Below are 18,451 nucleotides of genomic sequence, written 5' to 3'. Positions count from 1 at the left end.
GATAATAATAGGAGGAGAAATTTTATGGAAATTAATGAAGTGCGGTGTATTTATTGTGTTCTTTGTTGTACATGAGGACCCAGGAGGGCCTTATTGCGCCGTTTTATGTCGTGCTCTTTGTTTAGAAATGACAATAGAGAGTTTCTAATTATAGATGGAAAACAAAGAAAAAAACCACCAGTATATTTGGAGTTTTGAAAACTTCTGCAGTTTATAGATCTAGGGGCAGATCAAAGTTTATTATTTTTAAAATTCTGACAGAGTTTATTAAATAGGAACGAAACGAAAGAAAGGTGAAAATAATTCAAGGTGTTTCCGATTGATTTTATTTTTAGAGTAAAAAAATTCATTTGGCTTTAAAGAATTGAGATTTATAATTACAGGGTATTAATTTTGGCATTTTAATTAGATTTCTTGCTCATTCTAAGAGTTCAAATTCTGCGTTAAATTTCTTTTTGAAAAAAACTATTATTACTGTTATTGCTGTTGCAGCTTATTTGTCCACATTGGCAATATTTTGGCTAGCTAAATAACTAATCTATTCTGTATAAAAGAGCAAGTTTTAAATTATGAGATTTCAAATTTTTGCGGAAAGAACGTTTGCTTAAAAAATTGAGACCTTTTTAACTAAATATTTTTCTAGGCAGGCGCTGTAAAATTTTTGAAAAGCATAAAAAAACATCTCATCCCTCATCCCCTTGTCTGTTATGAACAAATTTTCTGGCGCCACTTCTACAGGGAGCAGACAGATAAAATTTCTCAATTTAGGACAAAATAAGCCCGATTACCACACTAGGGGCTAAAAACGCTACTCAAATCACTCAAATAGTGCGTAGATCGTATCACGCAGGTCCGCATCTTTCAGCTACCTGACCTGCAGCAGGTACGAGAAGGTGGAAAAAAGAAAGAGCGTCTTTAGGGGGTTGCGAAGATGGATCGGACTAAGTTTTGGAGTGATAAAAAAACGAGAGGGGAAGAAGCAAGCGAGCCAAGGTGTATTTTTATAAAAATACACACGCAGGCAGGCAGGCGCGGCGGCCGCGCGCTGCGCTACCAAGAAGAAACCCATCCATTCCCCTACGCTATTCAGTCAGTCAGTGGCACATACAAGAAAAGCACCAGTCGATATAATAGGGAAGGGGCACACAACAAAACACACGAAACGCCTGCTGCCTCATTTTTAGTTGCGACGCCGAGCGAGCCACACTACCAAATGGATTGATTCCGATCTGAAAACGTGTTTATTCTTTTGGCCACAAGACCCACGTGGATTGTGTGAGGATTAATTCAATCATCATGTACCTCATGCAGGTAAATTGTTTTTTTTCCATTTTTAATAAATTCCAAATAAACAACGCAGCCGAGAAATTATAAAGCTAAGGTCGTGCGTCGGAAGTCGAATAATTAATTGTCGGTGTATAATTTTTATTTTGAGAATTGCTGGGAACTTCCGTCAGAATAAGGTATTACGTTTTTTAATACACCTCTGACAATGGGTCTCAATGTCAATAAAAAAAAAAAACTTTAAAAGGGAAAATTTGGTTTTTACTTAAAATTTAGGACTGCCAAAATATTCATTCTCGAAAGACCTGAAAATTTCCGTTTTGCGTTTAAAAATTGTAAACTGTATTTGAGCTATGATATTAAGGCAGTTGTTCCTTTGATTCTCTCTGAGATTTCTCATTTCTTGTCGTGCCAACAGTAATTTGTAGTGACCAATTAAATTGTAAAATAAAGAGACAGGAGCAAGGTTGTAAAGCAATTTCAGCAATAAGAGAAAACTCATGCTGGGAAATAAATTTTGAATCGATTTTCCAATATATAGATTTCTCGTTCAAGGTTCTCAAAAAATAAATAATTGAGTGAAGTAACGCCACTCCCGAGACAGAAGCTGTCTATTTTTTTGCATTTGTTAAGCCGATTATTATTTTTTTTTTGTCAGCATTCATAAAATATATTATTCCAACCGGCTCTGTGAGAAATTATCATTTTCCCATTCAGAAAATCCAAGAGAGCAGCAGCTGTGCTCAAAGGCGTGAATATTCCAATCGCGATTATTTTCGCCTCCAGCAGGACGACATGCAAATTTCCTTTTACTCCAGTCTGTGGCCCGAGGGGATCAGAGAAAATCTGGTTCATCACAAATACATGCAAGTCTGCTTGAATTATAATTCATTTCATTTGTACGTGGCCACTTGAGACACTCGGTGCGTGTTTTTGCACCAACGTCTATGTTAATTTTGCTGCTCGCAACCCTTTGAGAGGAAATAATATAATTTATTATTTATATTGCACGCATATTCCATACTTCTCCTCTCCAAGATTGTAAGAAGTCCAAGTGGCTTTCTCGCAGGGGGAGAGGCCCAGCTGGAAAACCCAGCCAGGTATTTATTGACGAGGGTTGCTTGTCAAGCTTTATTGCAAAATGCTGTCCAACAGGTAGGGGTGCAGCAATATTTTTTATTATTCTTTTGCTCTCTGGAAGCTCTAAAGAGATTAGAACGGAGGGGATAACGGCTGATTTGAAAAATATTTTTACTGCCGAGCAATGTGGTCGCTGCTTATTGACCTTTGGGGCACATGAGGTCATAGCGTGATTTGCGATTAAAGTGCACACACTACTGTTGGTCAATTTCACGTTGCTATGGAGTGAAAAAATATATGAAAAATTTCCATGACCCGAATTTTGTCGCTTTTAAGATGTTCCGAGAAAAGCCGCAGACACGAGTACTTTATCGTCCTAATCGAGAGAGACACTCCTCTTGAAAAGCACATGCAGGAAACACTTTTTATGGTATTAACCTTTCTCAAGCCGAGATTCACTGCTTCCCTCCTCTCATTGAAATAAAGGCTTATGCTTTTGAGACGAATACGTGGGGTGCATCTATCTCTCTCTTTTTTTTATTTATTTGACGATAAACAAAAAGAGCTTGGCGTGTACTTTGTATTTGTACGGAGATAGAAAAGAACTTCTCAAAAGTCGGAAACTTATCGCCCCTTTTTGGAAGGTGTGCGCCGGCCTTCCTTCTTGAATTTTAATATTTTCCACCTTGGACGGCGCGCCTGCTTCATTTTTATTCACCTTCGCTTGTGGCGGGCAGGTGCACTTTAACACGGTGCACCTTACAACACTTTCCTTTTGTATGCTATTATAATGCGTCTGACGCGATCTCGCCTCTCAAAAAAGCGAAACAAGGCGCACCTCTTCGTGTTAAAGAGAGGAAGATTTTGATACTATGAAATTATTCAAACCCTGTAATATATCTAACAGAAAAAAAAAACATTAACCAGAAAAATTTTTGTAAACAAAATTATATATAATTATTTCATTTTTTATATTTATTAAAAATTTGAATTTTTAATAAATTGTATGAATTTATTTAATTTCATGCTTTTTACTGTGATCAAATCTTTAGAGTGGTATTATATCATTACTCAATTAAAGCAATCAGCTTACAGGAAGCAGCTATTGCGCTTCTAGAGATTAATTTGCAGCTTAATTGTTTTCCTTGATGCGGTGAGTAACTACAAAAGCCGCTGCATTGTTTAATCTCTGTGAATAATGTATCAAATAAACGCGATTCTTCCTACATACTCGGCGGCCCATTCACAATATTATATATCCCGGCTGCGTTTTGCCGCGCGGCCTCCATTCTATAACTCTCACACACACTTTAAGTATTACTATTATTATGTTTGTATGTTCGAGAGTACGTTTACTCTGCACATAAACAAACTGATGAGCGCTGCAGATGAAAGAAAGTATACTTATGTGCAGATTCTCGAGAAAGAGCAGGTGCTTCTCAGGAGTTATCAAAAGGTGTCTTTATTTCGCAACACAACAAAGCCATTTGCGAGAGAGCAGTTTGCTTCCTCTGTAGCTAATTATCGTGATAAGGCTATATATAAAAAGCTTTATGGATTAATTACCGGACTATCTTATTTGTATTACTATGTCAATGTTTTTTCTTCATCCTTTTACAAAGAAATAATTTTAATATAAAAGTTCATTATTTTTATTTTAAATATTTTTTTCCAGAAAAACTTTTTTTATTTAAAACTTGATCTGCTGGGTATTTTTTGGAATTCAATATTAATTCTACTAATTTTTACCTATTATTTATACTTATCAGATATTTATAATTTAATTTAAAAAGGATAACTGCAACTCGTAAGTTGTATTAGATTTTGCAATACAAAAACCAATTTTGTGAATCAATGTTGATTGAAATCAAATCTACGGGTTTGGCGCCTCCACAAATCATAATTAAATGACGTGTAGATGAGTCACGAGTCACTCGGATCTCCAAATAAATCTCGAAGTGAGAAAAACGCCCAGACTTTGATCCATTTTATGCAAATTGCGATCAACAAAACACACAAAGGCCAAATGAGAAGAGAGGAGGCATTGCGTGAATCATCACATTTCTCCTGCTGATGATTCTAGAAAATAAAACGCTTAGAATATTTATTTTTTGATATTTTTGTTTGCGGTGTCCAAGAGTATTTATTCCCACGACGCGCATTAGCGCCCAAAATGGAATGCACCACAGTCGGCAGCGGGCATCATTTTTGTGGTAGCGTAATGATTAACTGTATATATTCCTTTTCCTTTGGAATTCCTATGTGCGGCTCATTTTTTTCAACCTATAAGAGGCAATTAATATCGATCGGTATCGCCTTTTAAAAAAAACTGCGCACAGCTGTTCCTTGGAAGGAGCAATCACGCGATTTTGCTGGCGGATCGGTTAAATTTTCTTGAGATTAGCTCTCGGAAAAGCAAGGAAGGTGCAGCCCGGCGACGTAATTATCCTGACAGCGTGGTGCTCAAATTATAGCCAGCGAGCAAGAAAGTTAATAGCCTAACTGCTCTCTGTTGTGCAATAATATATATGCGACTCATAAGCAAGTTTGCGACCGAGTGTAAGATTACACAGGTGCACTATCATTGAGTTATTAAATGTCAAAGGGAATGGAGTGTCATGTTTGGAGCGTTGGCCAACAAAAACAAGGAATTTGCATAAAGTGGGAATCTTCAAGAGTAACAAAACATTAGACTGTAAATATATGTGGGAAGTTTAGATATAAAGAAAAATATTAAAAATTTAAGAAAATAATTAAAAAAGTAATTATAAAAAATAAATTAGAAGAAAGTATTAAATTAATTTTATTTCAGTTTTTATTTAAAATATTTAATTTCGTGCTTTTTATTACAAGTTAAACTTTGTTGAATTGCTTGTATAAATAATGAAGAAACAACATTTTCGCATTTGCGCAAATTTTATTCAAAACATTTCCTCCAAGCAGTTTTTTTTTTTCTAAATTGAATACAAAAATCTTTTTATGATAAACAGTTCGGCCAGATGGCCCTCATGATGAAGCATGTCGGAAATCTATAAAAGATACATTTTTTTGGTTATTTTCGAGCGCCATAAACATTGGTAAAGATCCGCAAGCCGGCCAAACAAAACCACAGTCTGCCCTCATTTATTTCTCGCTGAATCGTAAAAATCGACTCTCAACTTTGAGGAAAAATTATAGAAAATGGTTCTCCAGCATTTAGTATTATACTGCCGTGTCAAAAGGTGCTGGCGACCTACCGTTTAGTTCTTGCGGTTTTGTAAATGCACCCGGCGCTTTTGAGCGATTGGATAATGAGGGCTCAACTGCAGTGCTTGGAATTGAGGTATACAAAATAATGTCAAGACCTTTAGCTCACTTAGTTGCACGAAGATGGGTGAAAAAGTCGGCTTCTTTTGCGCAGACACAAGCACAGCTAGAAATAACTGGCGCGGAAAGAGCATTAACGCCTTAGAAATAAAATAATAGTACCAAGTTGTTGTTTATCGGTGGCGCGAAATTTAATTTTCTTTGTGGTCATCGATTTTGTCGGCTTCCTTTTTCTTGTATGTGATAAAAAAAAATGCACTTAGAAAATATATTTAGAGCACAAAATTGATATTAGAAGGAAATAAAAACCGCAATTCTTGCTTTTTTATGCGGCTTACCATTTTTCAGAAAGTAAAACAATAGCTTATTATTTCCCTCTCTAGATAAGAATAAAAAACACAAGATTTATTATTATGAAAGCCAATATGAATATCCTTTTTTTTAGTTCATGCTTTTTTAAATAGAAAATTGAAAAATCAAACATTATTAAAAATATTTTCTAAGAACAATCAAATATTAATAAAACGAATTATTTTGAAATTTGTCCTATTTAAATATTTCTTGTCTCTAAAACGGGCACTTGTTATACTCTAGAACGAAATAGAAAAAGAAATGGCGTGTCATCAATTTCCGAAGCACGTTTGGACACTGACGTGCTAAGCACATCGCCTAGCTCTCTGAATGAAGATGGTCCGCAGCATCCCAACGCGCCGCGGCAGCCGAACACAATTAATATCTCCTCGAGAGACGAGATGATGCCTCGCGGCTGAGAAAGTCGAAAGTTGTCGGTTTGAATAACCTGCCGGCTGACTGGCCGAATATCGTTTGAAAATTCTGACCGCCTTTAGCAAATAATTAGGAGCGCGTCAAAAAAGAGAGGAGAGAAAGAGATTTTTGGCCTGCTTGCGCTGCGGTGTAATAAAATTCGAGTGAGACAGAATTCAAAACTAGCTGTAATTTCACTTTTTACTTCGGCTGTAATATACGCTTGAACAGAGAGGCTTACTTTTTGGCACAACAACGTGCAGGAATTCGGAGCAAATTGAGTCTTAAAAAAAAAACTTGTCCGTACTGACAATTGAAAGTAATTAGGGCGTATTAAACATTTTTATTATAGGCTGGGGTCAAAACATTCACTTCTGCAACAGAGTTAAAAAAAGAGCCAAATTTACATCTTACGTGATTTTAGTTATGATTATTTTTAGAGGGAAAATTACACAAATTCCATTATTTCTAAAAATCGTACACATTATTTAAAATTTCTTTTCGTCACCTTTTCCTAGATCAATTAAAACAAATTGGTCTTTTGGGCGTCTCTGCGTGGCACCACACAATGAAAATAGATAGGTGTTGTCTCCTTTTTTATTTTTCAAGAAACATCCTGGCACGAGTAAATTTCTCTGAAAATCTAGCAGAGGAGTCCCTTTCGGAGGTGTCACCTGAGTAATTATTGAACAAGGCCACACACAGTCGGCTTTCATGAGGCGTCACTAGTTTGGATGTGACTTATGGAATTGTTTTGGTTCTGAATGAATTAAGAAAGAGGATGCAGGCTGAATAATTTGTGGTCCAAGGTCTGGATGCTGGGCGTACATCAAAGGCCAACGAAGAAGCGAATTATGAAATTTCACACTGGAGAATTTTTATATCGGCCACAAAAATAAACGAGGAATCGGCCTGAAATTTAGAACCAGTCCATCCGGATATAAATAATGAGCCTCAGCAGGGATCGCAGAATATTAAGTTTCACCTCGTTTTTTTTTTTGTCTTTCATTGGCAGATAAGGGTCCATTCTTTTCTGTTTCGCCGAGTAGGTTTTCGAAATATATTTAATAATCGACGCACGCATTCAGTCTAATCACAGATGAGAGGCGTTTGTTTGACATTATATTAATAATAATAACTAGGAGCGCCTTCGTCACGTGTATAATTATATTCAACCCGTGTGTAAGTGCACGCATTTCGAATAAATTACACTGTGTCTCTTGACTTTTTCGTGGCACTCTCCGGGTCGGTCACAAAACAACGGATTACACTTGTAGTCTCGCCTGCTTAGCACGTTGGTGAGAAAAACCAACACGGACGCAAATGGAAGTGGAAAAATAAAATTCGTGGCCTGCTGAGTTAAAACGGTATGTCTCCGAAAAAGAAAAAAATTCTCAAACGAGAAGAAGTGGTCGGGCTTTTGCGAACAAGCTCGCACTTTGTAACTCTGGTTAGCACCAAAAGCTGAAAAAAAAACCGCGTTGATTTAGCTCATTAATGCATTTTTTTTTCAACTCGCGAATCGATAACTAAATTTGGATATTTTAGCATGGTAATTTTCACCAATACCATCATTTTTTTTTTATCATAGTTTAATTAATTTTTGCTGCTTTCATCTATTAAAGTTGGCTCTAAATTTAAAGTTGATGAAAGAAATTAAAGAAATTTTTTATTTTCAATTATTCAATTCTGATAAATAAGAAAATTTAGCAACAATCAAGATCAATATTATTATTTTTTTTTTTAATAAGTTATTTACTTGATCTTTAATAACTTACTCATCATGTAGATGTGCATTTTAGACACCAAAATTTTTACTCTAGATTTTTCACAAAACATTTAAGAGTAAAATTAACAAACTATATCTATACTTTGATAGTAAACTTTCAAGAAAAAAATTGACAGCAAAATTACTATTTTTCTTTGTGTCGTCAGGACTATAAATATTTATCAACAGTAATTATTATTCCGCTTTCGGCTTACTTTCAACGTAATAGAGTCGCCCCAAAAGGAAAAAACTACAAAGTTTATGAACTGCGTGACAACTTTATCAAATAATTGACCAGGAGCCTTGGCACTGTAGGCGGCTGCCCTCTTTAAATTATCTCTCTTCGACAACTGCTGCTGCACACCTGTAAATCACCTTTGCAGCACAGGTGTACAAGGCCATCGCGAGTTTTACGCAACCCACAAGCAAACGAGGCCAAAGTGTAAACAGAAACTGCTGGCAAAAAATATTATACCAAAATAATTTAAATTTTGACGAATAATATACATTTTTTGACAATTTCTCTATAAAATACAGAAATTTTTATATAAGATTAAATAACTTTTATGACCTCTTTATTTGGTAAATTTATCTTGCTTTTTTTCTTGTTTTGAAAAGCTTTTGTGCCGCGCGAATGCACACTTGCCGGAGTGTACAGTTAAGAGACAATTTTGCCGGCAAACTTTGTGCAATTTCTTGCCCGCTGGCCGCAAAGAGAGGCGCACGCAGCGGTTCACATTACATTATATTTTCATGGAAAAAGTGAATCAGTACTTTAACCTGCTCCCATGAAGCCGACCAAGTGCTATGCTCTATTGGATATACCGCGCTGAAAGCCCTCTATATACTCTCATCTTGGACACACACACAAAACGCAACCCTTTACTTTTGTGCTGTAATGTGACAAATAAGTGTCACTCTCTACAGTCATCGCCTCTGCCAATATTACGTGAGAGCTTTTCTATTTTAATTTTAAATTTTGATACACGTCACCGTTTACTATTACCTCTTTTGAAAACTACAAAGTCACGTGACTCTTCTGACTTATTCAATAACGCGCAGCATTTGTTTATTAATTTGACATTGGCCTAGAATGCACCTCTCACTCGAGGAGTCCACTCGAGCTGCATTTTTATCGCCGTATTTGGCCAATTACCAAGTGTGGACGAGACCAATTCCGCACAGGGCCGCCGAGGCTCTTTAATTGTCTATTTTCAAACAACCGCACCATCTGCTACAAAAACCATATAAAATTAATGGTTTTGGTTTATTTTGTGTAGAAAAAGACAATGAATTAGAAACAGCTGCATCTACACAATTTCAACAGATAAGATAATTTTTGAATTGTCAGAAATAATTTTTTTATCTATTTCCAATCTATATAAGTCGATCTGATATTGTAAAAAGGGCCTGGTCCAATAAAATCGGTTCCTCTGACCGAAACATCCAAATTGCTTTACAGCTGTTCGCCAATTATGTTTAAGCAATTTATGATCGGCGAAGGACCAATTTGGATTTGTGTGTTTTTTCCTACGAAAGGTGCGGGCTGCGTGAAGAACGGACAGAGGAAAGTTTCACGCCGTGAGTGCAATAAATAAATCTCGCTAGTAATAATTCAATAATCACCGGTGTGCGCGGTGACCTTGATAATCGCGGCGGGCATCGCTTTGGAAAACATTTTTTATAAATTTCGCACGCCTCTATAATGAATCTCTCGGAAGCCCAAAGTGACTGACTGAGAGAGGAAAGAAAGCACGTGAGAATTTCTCTTTCCACTCGCGAGAAAGGAGTTTCATTTTTATATACACGACCTCTCCTTAAGGAGACAAGTAATTATCTGATAATGAGAGGAGATGAATTCCGCAGATAACAACATCATCAGCTACCTACCTTCACTATTTTTCTCAAGATTCTTCCAACCGATTTAAAAATGAATATTATTTTGCACAATGATGTGGAAATATTTAATTATTGATTTCACCAAGAGATCGAAATTTGGCCCTACTTTCATTATTGGGTGAAAAGGAAAGGAAAGTGAAACTTGACAAGGTGGCTGATTAATTTGAATTTTATTAATTAATAGATCAATCAATGAGATTTCAAATTAAAATGAATGATCGACACAAAGGTCCATTCAAATTGGGACTGACTGCTGAAAGCGAATCGGAATTCCTCCGTGAAAAGCTCCAGATTTTCTGCCCAAGCCCGCCGTGTCGACTGCATTTTTAGCCTTTCATAAGCTGCAGCAGCTTGCGTTTTTTTCTACGCCTCATTTATTATTTATAGCGGCTTGGCGGGCCAGCCGCATGGTAATCAGATTATTTATCCCGGCGGCTTCATTTTATATAATAAGTGCATCTCACACCATCTTAGCATCTTAAGTGACAGCCATAGTTGTTATAATGGATCACCATAAAGTATCAAATTATAGCCTGCTCTCAACATTTGACACCCGAGACAGGGTGGATCTCAGCCTCCGAGTCATTTCATATATTACCAAGCCAAGCAAGGCTGAAATTTCAAAACTATATAATATTCTCCACTTCCTTGTAAGTTTCATTTTTCATATATAAAAAAAAAAAAAAAATGAAAAAAGCAGAAGTTTGGAAAAAAAAATCAGCTTCTTATCTTTTATTATAGATAGGGGCGGCACATTTTGATGACAAAAAGGGCTTAAAATTCCGTCGGCTCGCTTAAGCTTTCAAATAAGTGCTGAAGGCTATTAACTTTTTCTCGCCTCCGAGACCACCTGACTCCCTGTGATCGTTTACGAAAGGGACGCAGATGCATCAGGTCGCTCTTTTCTCATTTGTTTGTTGTCACGGTCCATTTCGTGGCTCTCCGAGACAAAAACAAAAGCAAAACCAAGCCACAGGACTTGTCATCTTGGAAAGTTTGAGATCAACAAAAAAAGTGACAAGAATAAAGTTATATAAATTGTAGGGCAGCAACACCAAAGAGCAAAAACAAATAAGAATTTTTAAAAGAAAAGGAGATTTAATATTTGATTAAAATCCTTTAATTACGAAATTGATTTTTTGCCTACAATTTCTTGTATATTTATAATTATTTTTTCGATGAGCAAAAGTACGTTCATCACAGTTAAGCGCCACATGATCAAGAAAGTGGCGGCGTTTCGAGCGACTGGATCAATTGCCTTGATAGGAGAAAGATGCGCTACCGCATTGAACACAAAAAGCACCTTGCTCTCTGTGAATATCATCGATATCGTTTCGAAACCAATTTTCACGGTCTGAATGCAGTGTAAGAATGAGCTGTGCTGAATCTCAATCCATCATTATCGCAATGCGATAGATTGCTCTTTGATTTGCTACACGGATCGAATCGGCTGCTCATAATAGCGGCAGCGGCTATAAAGGATCACGAGGAAACGCTTTCAATTTAATTATTTTTTGAATTATCCAAAGAGAAATGCTTTTTTACTTGAGACTTGTGTTAATTAAGTCTTGATTGGAAATATTTTTAGCGAAAATTTTAACAAAATTTCAAAATGAGATGAAAATTTATATAAAAAAAAATGGCAAGAAAAATAATGAAAATAAGGAAGATAAAATTGTTATTGTTATTGGAATATAAAGGATTTGCGGATTCAGGGCGCCATATTATTCGATATCATATTTATGGCTTCCGTTCGCATTGGCCTCTGACTGAATCAAAACTAATTTATTCCGCTTCGTCGTTTCCATTCATCCAGGGGATGATCGTGCCAGTTGAGGCAGCTGGAATGCCATAAAGCCCTGCAGACATGCAAACGTTGTCTGAACTTCTCTCTCTAGCATACAAAATGTTCAAATGCCGCACGCGGAGAGACCGAAATAGCGGGGCGGAAAAAGAAAAGCTGCTGCTCGCCGCGCCGAATGTATCGCCGGTGTCCTCTTTTTCAATGTGCGGAGACGATGTGCGTGCGCGAATAAATAAATTCATAATTTTTATGGGATGCGCGCTGCGTCGTCGGCGAGCAAACGGCGTGTTTCTGAATAAACATGCATGGATAGCAAAGCGGCGGCATGCAAAATGAAATCGCGCGCGCTCGTGTGGCGTGCAAATCATTTGGGTCATTACATTACGTTAAACGAGGGCCCGTTTGGCCAATTTTCCGTGATAGCATGCAGACACCGGGACGTCTCCTGCGCAAGGTACCCGCATCATTATTGAAATTATTAAGAAATTTAATGCTCTTCTTGTATGCATGTGCTTAGAATAAATTTCTTTTAACTGTTTTGAAAGCAGTTTTGTAAGCCTTCGTTTGACACAACAGAGAGTTGGCAATGCAAAATGTAACAAGATTGAAGCACCAATATTGCACCATCAATGTATCTGTAAAAACAAAACTTTTAATCATAATCCCGGTATATATAAAAAAATATTATCAAAATTAAATAGATATTGAGGATCTAAAATGTAATATGAAATAATTTTTAATCCATTGCTCACTTTAAATATTTATAAGGAATTTCATTTTTTAAAAATTAATCATGATCTACTTTAAGAAAATATAAAATACGAATGAATCAAAATTTTTTCCTCTACAATAATATAATCTTTGGCAAAAGCTGTAATTTATTAATTAAATTTGTATCAATCAATAAAGAATCCCCTTGAAAAGAATACTGAAAATATTTCCCAATTCCATTATCTGCGTTTATATAATATTCGTGCTGATGATAGCCCTTTTTTCTTGCCAGAACGAAAAAAATATTTGTCTGCTTCCTTCAACGAATTGCGTCAGAGACAAAGCTCTCGCTTGCACGTATTGTTATTTACTTTCAGCGAATGATGATCAAACAAAGAGTTAAAAGACTCTCAGCGCGGAGATAAGTCTGTTTAGTTTTTCACTTTCAAGCAAAGCTTGCAGTTGCATTTCGTGCTCTTTTACCGAATTTTCTTAAAAAGAGGAAGGCTTGCGAAGTCCGCACGTCAGCGAAGCCGCGAGACGAGATAGTTGTCGGTGCTAGAGAGGTGGGTTTATTTTATGAAAGTGGGTAAATTTAGCCCGTAGCTGAAAATGCGTCTCTGCTTCTTTTTTGACTCATGGATGGCTCACGTGTATAGAAGAAGACGAGAGTACAGCTCATGCAGCTTTTTCGCGTTCGGAGCGAGGCAGGAAATAAAGAAAGTCGCATAAGTCGCGGCGAAATTGGCCTGCGGGGTGTATTTAAAGAAAGTGAAATTTGATTAAGACCGTAAAGAATCGTGTACGAGCATTTATTTTGATTTATTCGGCGGGAGGTTAAATTTGACGCCTCTCTTGATTGCGGCAGTGAAATTAATTACTCCGTCCGTTAGCTGTGAAATACACTGGCATCTGTCATTCCTCTTTATACTATCAGAGGGAGTTCTATTAATAATCAAGCCGTCTCGGTGTTTGGGATGAACCATCTCCCTGTTCAAACTTGTTTTTATCCATATGCGAGAGCCTCTTTTTAATATATTCAAGCGCGTCACGATGATGAGGGTGGAGATTTAATTCCAGAGACGAGCTATAAAATAGAAGGAAGCAGATCCAGATGGAATTAAACAAAAACTCTGAAATTAATTTTCAATTCAAATCAACAAAAACTCATACAAAAAAAGCGCTTGATTTGGGAAATTCTTCAACATTGCGGTTGTGGTGGACAAGTAAGGTCAAAACAAAGACCGGAGACAATGGTGCACGCTATTGAAAAATTATTTGGCAGCAGAATAATAATTCTGAATGCGACAAGCGTGACTGAATGCGTGTAACAGTAGAATTGATCGTGCCTTACATGACAGTTAAGCAGCACGTCTGCAAAAAAAATACAGAAATATCATTATGCATTCAACAAAGCTCCGAATATTAAGTGACACAAAGCAAAATAAAACTTTTATGAATTTTTAACTCGACGATAAAAAAATAAAGATAAAAAAATACAAAATAAGTCAGGCCTAAATTAAGCAATAATTAATTTTATACTCTTAAACAAATAATAATTAAATATTTTAAATTTTAAATAGTTTTTTCTTCCATAAAATTTTTTCCAGAATACTAATTTTGTTTTAATTTTCAGACTGTGAGTCACGCTGCGGCTCCGCGAAAAGTCGTCCCCGTGATGGACCAAACTCCAGACACAGCCAAGAAGCCAAAGTCAAAATGGACCCTGGGCAGCTTATTCAGAAGGCGCGCCAGCACCAAGCACCAGCAGGAGGCTTCGGCGAGCAGCTCTGAGGATGAGAAAAAGCCGCAACAACGCAGTTTCCTCAGCCACAGGCGCTCCAACAAAAAGAGATCGGACAGAAAAGCGGAAAAGAGTGCAAAAATAAAAATAGAGCAGCAGCCATGGAGCGGCTCGGCCAACTCTCTTGCCGGGTCGTCGGAAGGGTTTGGGTCACACAGCAGTCTGACGAGACGAGACCGAAGGGAGCTGGTTAAGGCGCGCGTAGAGGCGACTAGGCGCGACTCCAGCTCCGACGAAAACGATTTCACCCTTCGCCAATCCAGCAGTCTGACGAGATTCAAGAGCGACGAAAGTTTATCCAGCTTGAATCGAAGGACACGGGCTGCCCGGACGGAGCGGTATAAAAAAAGATTGGAAAAGTCCTCCGAGCCGACCAACCTGCACCACTCGGGCAGTGCCACTTGGAACGCCACTGTGGTCAGCTATAGAGAGACTTCGCCCTTTGTCAGGGCAGTTTCAGCTACCCCTAGTCCACTTGTCAGCCCTAAAATGTCTCACAGGCCATTGCCACCCCAAATGATGTCTCCGCCAAGGGTAAGGCGGAGTTACTGCTGCGAAGCGCCGCCCTTCATGCCACCCCGAAGTACGGCCACCCCGCAGATGTATGCAACCAGTGCTTTCATCCCCTTCAGCCCCAAACAGGCACCGCCACCACCCCCTCGGGATCCTCTGCGGAAATTCATGGGCACGCCACAGCAATATGTCAACGTCGAAGCAAAACCCGTCTACCGGTCAAGGTCTGACCACCAGCTCCCTCAGGGGGACCACCTCAACGCAAAAATATTTCCCTCCTCTTCGCAGACCCATTTTAAGTACCTGGCCGATCGCACCCCTCGCAGTAGGAGACCCATCCATGTGATTCCTGTTCACGAACAGAGCCCCGAGTGCATTCTGCCCACTCCTCCTACGTGGCTGAACGAGCCACCAACACCGGCCAAAAAGTCCACCAGCCCTCCCATCAGAAGGGTCAGCAGTATAGAGGTGACCCTGAGGACCCCAACAAAAACGCCGCCACCACCACCAGTCAGAAGGTACTCGAGACAAGGGTCTGTGTCTAGCGTTGAGGATGAGGTGCTTAAAGCGCCAGCCAAGGTCGCCTCCTCTTCTACCAACCTTGAGGAGGCCTTGAACGAACTGGAGGAGATTTACCAAAGTCTGCAGTTGGGTGACGAGGACCTTCTGGACAGGGCCGAAAGGCGAGATTTGCCAACAGCATTCCAGTTGAGAAGAGGCGCCTCCTCAGATGTCCCGGACGATATGGTTATTTTGAGAAGTTCGGCCAGAGCTCCTCCTCTGCGTCGCTCAGGAGTCCCCGATTTGGTTAACGATGACATGGCCTTTCGGAGACTGAACAATCCGACGACCGGGCCTCCTTCCAAGGACAGAACGTCAGGCAGTTATCTTCTCGTTTCTCCGGCGCTCTCACCCATTCCAGTGCAAACCTTTGACCCTGAGGAGCCAAACACAACGTTCGACGACATGTCGTATCGGGCAATAAAAGATGCAAATCTTTTCAGCAGCAAAGTGCTCGACCCCCAACCTCCGTTTGGCATTCCACTCGCACCGGCACCGCCTGCTTCCAATAATGATTATTTGCACGTGAAACCCACAGACAAATACAGGCCAACATTTCGGCCCCGAAAGACTCCAGACGTGGTGAGCGACGATCTTGCTTTTCGCAATTTGAGAAAAGATAACAATAAAATGGGTGACTTGAAGCAAAAACGAGCAGTGCGATCTCTTTCAGCCAATTTAATGAATTTAATGGAGCAGAGAGAGGAAATCGAAAAAACTCAAAGTTTAGGCAACCTGCCAGAAACGTTACAGGTGCTGTTTGAAGGCACGGAAATGCGCACTTCCCCCGGCAGCCGGCCACCCCCTAGTTGGATTGAAAGAGCGCACTTGATGGACACAAGTACCGAAACTTTGACTCAGAGCAGGGCAAATTTGCGAAGTCTGAGGAATAGCTTTTTAACTTCCGAGGCCGAATCGCGTCCTCTTTCCCTATTCATGCCTGCAAACCAAATTTCCCCAATTAAGGAAGTAGTCTCGTCCGTTCCCAATTCCGCCTCCACCGAGTACTCTGAGCCCTTTGATGAGGAAAAACTGGAAGAACTGCTTTCAGCTTTGGCGCAGGAGGCCCAAGACACGAGCGAACGGCTCGGAAAAGAGCTGGAGCGTTTGCGAGACGGTTCTCATTCGGTGGAAGATCTCACAAAGTCGCCCACTTTGTTCCAAGGTAAAAAGAGTGTCGAAATTAAGTTTGAGCCTGTGGCGTCCCTGAATGCTCCGTCTAGTTATATGCCTGTGTATAATCAAACAGAGAGTGAAATTAACACAACTAAATCACTGCATGAGGATGTTAATAACAACCAAAAAACACAAATAGAGACTGAAAATGCGCCAAATTCTTTAACCAGCTCTGAGCCTGATGAAATTAATGTAAATTTGGAAGAAATCAAGCTCACCAGCTCGCAGTTTTCCCCAGAAAGAAATAAATCTGAAAGTCCCAGCAGGTCGAGAACAATTTCTGCGCAGAGCGAGTTGTGCACCATTGCTGAAGAGTGCCATTTAGAGGAAGAGGTTGAGGAAAATTCAAATGAAGTCACAGATTTTCAAGAGACCGATTTTGAATATTATCCTGCGGAGGAGCAGTGTGTAGAACAGGAATCGGCCATTTCAATTGAATTGCCAAGCAGCTCAGAAAATATTTTAATTGATGAGGAGGTTGATGCAAAAATATTGAGCGAATTAGTGCCTGATATAATTGGCGGCCATACGCAAATTGCAGAGCCCGAGTTTTTTGACGAGTCTTCTGCAGAGGAGGACGACCAAGTTTTTGAAGACCCGTGTTCCAAATTTGGGATCCCAAAATTGAACTTTGAAAATCTGAACGAAAACGAAAACGCCGAGTATGAGGAGGAAGACTTTGAAACAATATTTAACGAAAGTTTCAGTGACGATAAAAAAGATGAAGCGGTGCTAGAATTTGAAAATTTGTCTAGTTGCATATCTCTTGAATGTACTAAAACAGCCTTAAATTGTGAGCTTGTCCGTGTGCCTAGTGAAAACAGCTCATTGTGCCTTTTAAGTGACTCTTCCTCTTTGCTTGCGTTAAACGACTCGAACTCGAAGTTAAGTGAAACGATTTCGGACACTTCCGTCAACGTGCCGGACCCGGTGCTCGTTTCGCCCGAAAGTCTTTCTCAGTCGAGTGTGCCGGATATTTTGCAATCAACCGAGATAGATAATTTAAATAGTGACGCCACACTAAGTGCAGGCTCGCGTTGCAGTCCGGAACTGGGCGACGAACAGGAGGACATAAAGAGGGACGACGTGGAGGAGGTCGAGCAGTTCAGTCTGACCGACCACTCGAGCCTTTTGCTCCCTTTGCTGCAGATGGCCAGACAGGAAACAAAAAAGTCGAGCTCAACTTTCCAACGCACTGTTGAAAAACTTGACGCTCTGATCGCCGCGGCCAGCACGGACATGGACGATGCTCCTTGCGACTTTGAGAACAACAACTGCAAGGGCAGCAAGGACGACTTGGAGGAGGCGCCGGCTCCAGACGAACAGGAGGCAGCAGGTATTTTTGCGGCAAAAGTTCTCGGTCGTCATCAGAGCAGTCAGTACAGATTTGATGTTGACAGGCATAGTAGTATGACCGACTACTACGTTTTCCTGGGTGCCGTGTTGGCCCTGGTGTCCATCATCACTGCCATCGCCAACATGGCTGCCCGGTGAAAAAATAAAAAGAATTAATCACTGCACTATTTTCATAAAAATATAATACATATCACCAAAAATCAAGTTTGCTCAATTTCATGCATGCTGAAAATTTGTTAATTAAAACTCATTTTTAAAATATTATCATGTTACCCAAATCAAAATGTAGAAGTTAGTTTTGTAAGCAGGGTTGTTGCGAAAAGTGGCTGGTTTTTGTATAAAGAAATGCGCTCTTTTCCTCAACCTCATTATCTCACAATCAGTTTCAAAACCACACATAATTACGCACGCATCAATTATTTCC

General features: G+C 39.2%; 1 protein-coding gene across 5 annotated transcripts in view; it reads left to right on the top strand.

The window, feature by feature from the left end:
* LOC132192787 (supervillin) overlaps positions 1–18,451 on the top strand; it is a 49,424-nt gene that overhangs the window by 1,916 nt on the left and 29,057 nt on the right. For 2 of the 5 annotated variants that reach the window (XM_059612912.1, XM_059612909.1), the window contains exons 1-2: positions 1,157–1,311; positions 14,254–18,007. In XM_059612912.1, coding sequence (XP_059468895.1) covers positions 1,297–1,311; positions 14,254–18,007 — 3,769 coding nt within the window. In that variant the 5' untranslated portion in view covers positions 1,157–1,296. Of the gene's footprint in view, positions 1–1,156; positions 1,312–14,253; positions 18,008–18,451 lie in introns of those variants that run through there. The other 3 variants (XM_059612914.1, XM_059612913.1, XM_059612911.1) reach the window with 2 other exon arrangements.

The sequence above is a fragment of the Neocloeon triangulifer genome, unplaced genomic scaffold, assembly GCF_031216515.1.
Source record: "Neocloeon triangulifer isolate White Clay Creek 2 clone unplaced genomic scaffold, ASM3121651v1 ptg000003l, whole genome shotgun sequence".
NCBI lineage: Eukaryota > Metazoa > Arthropoda > Insecta > Ephemeroptera > Baetidae > Neocloeon > Neocloeon triangulifer.
The sequence above is the reverse complement of the archived record's forward strand: the minus strand, read 5'-3'. Positions and strand labels throughout refer to the sequence as shown.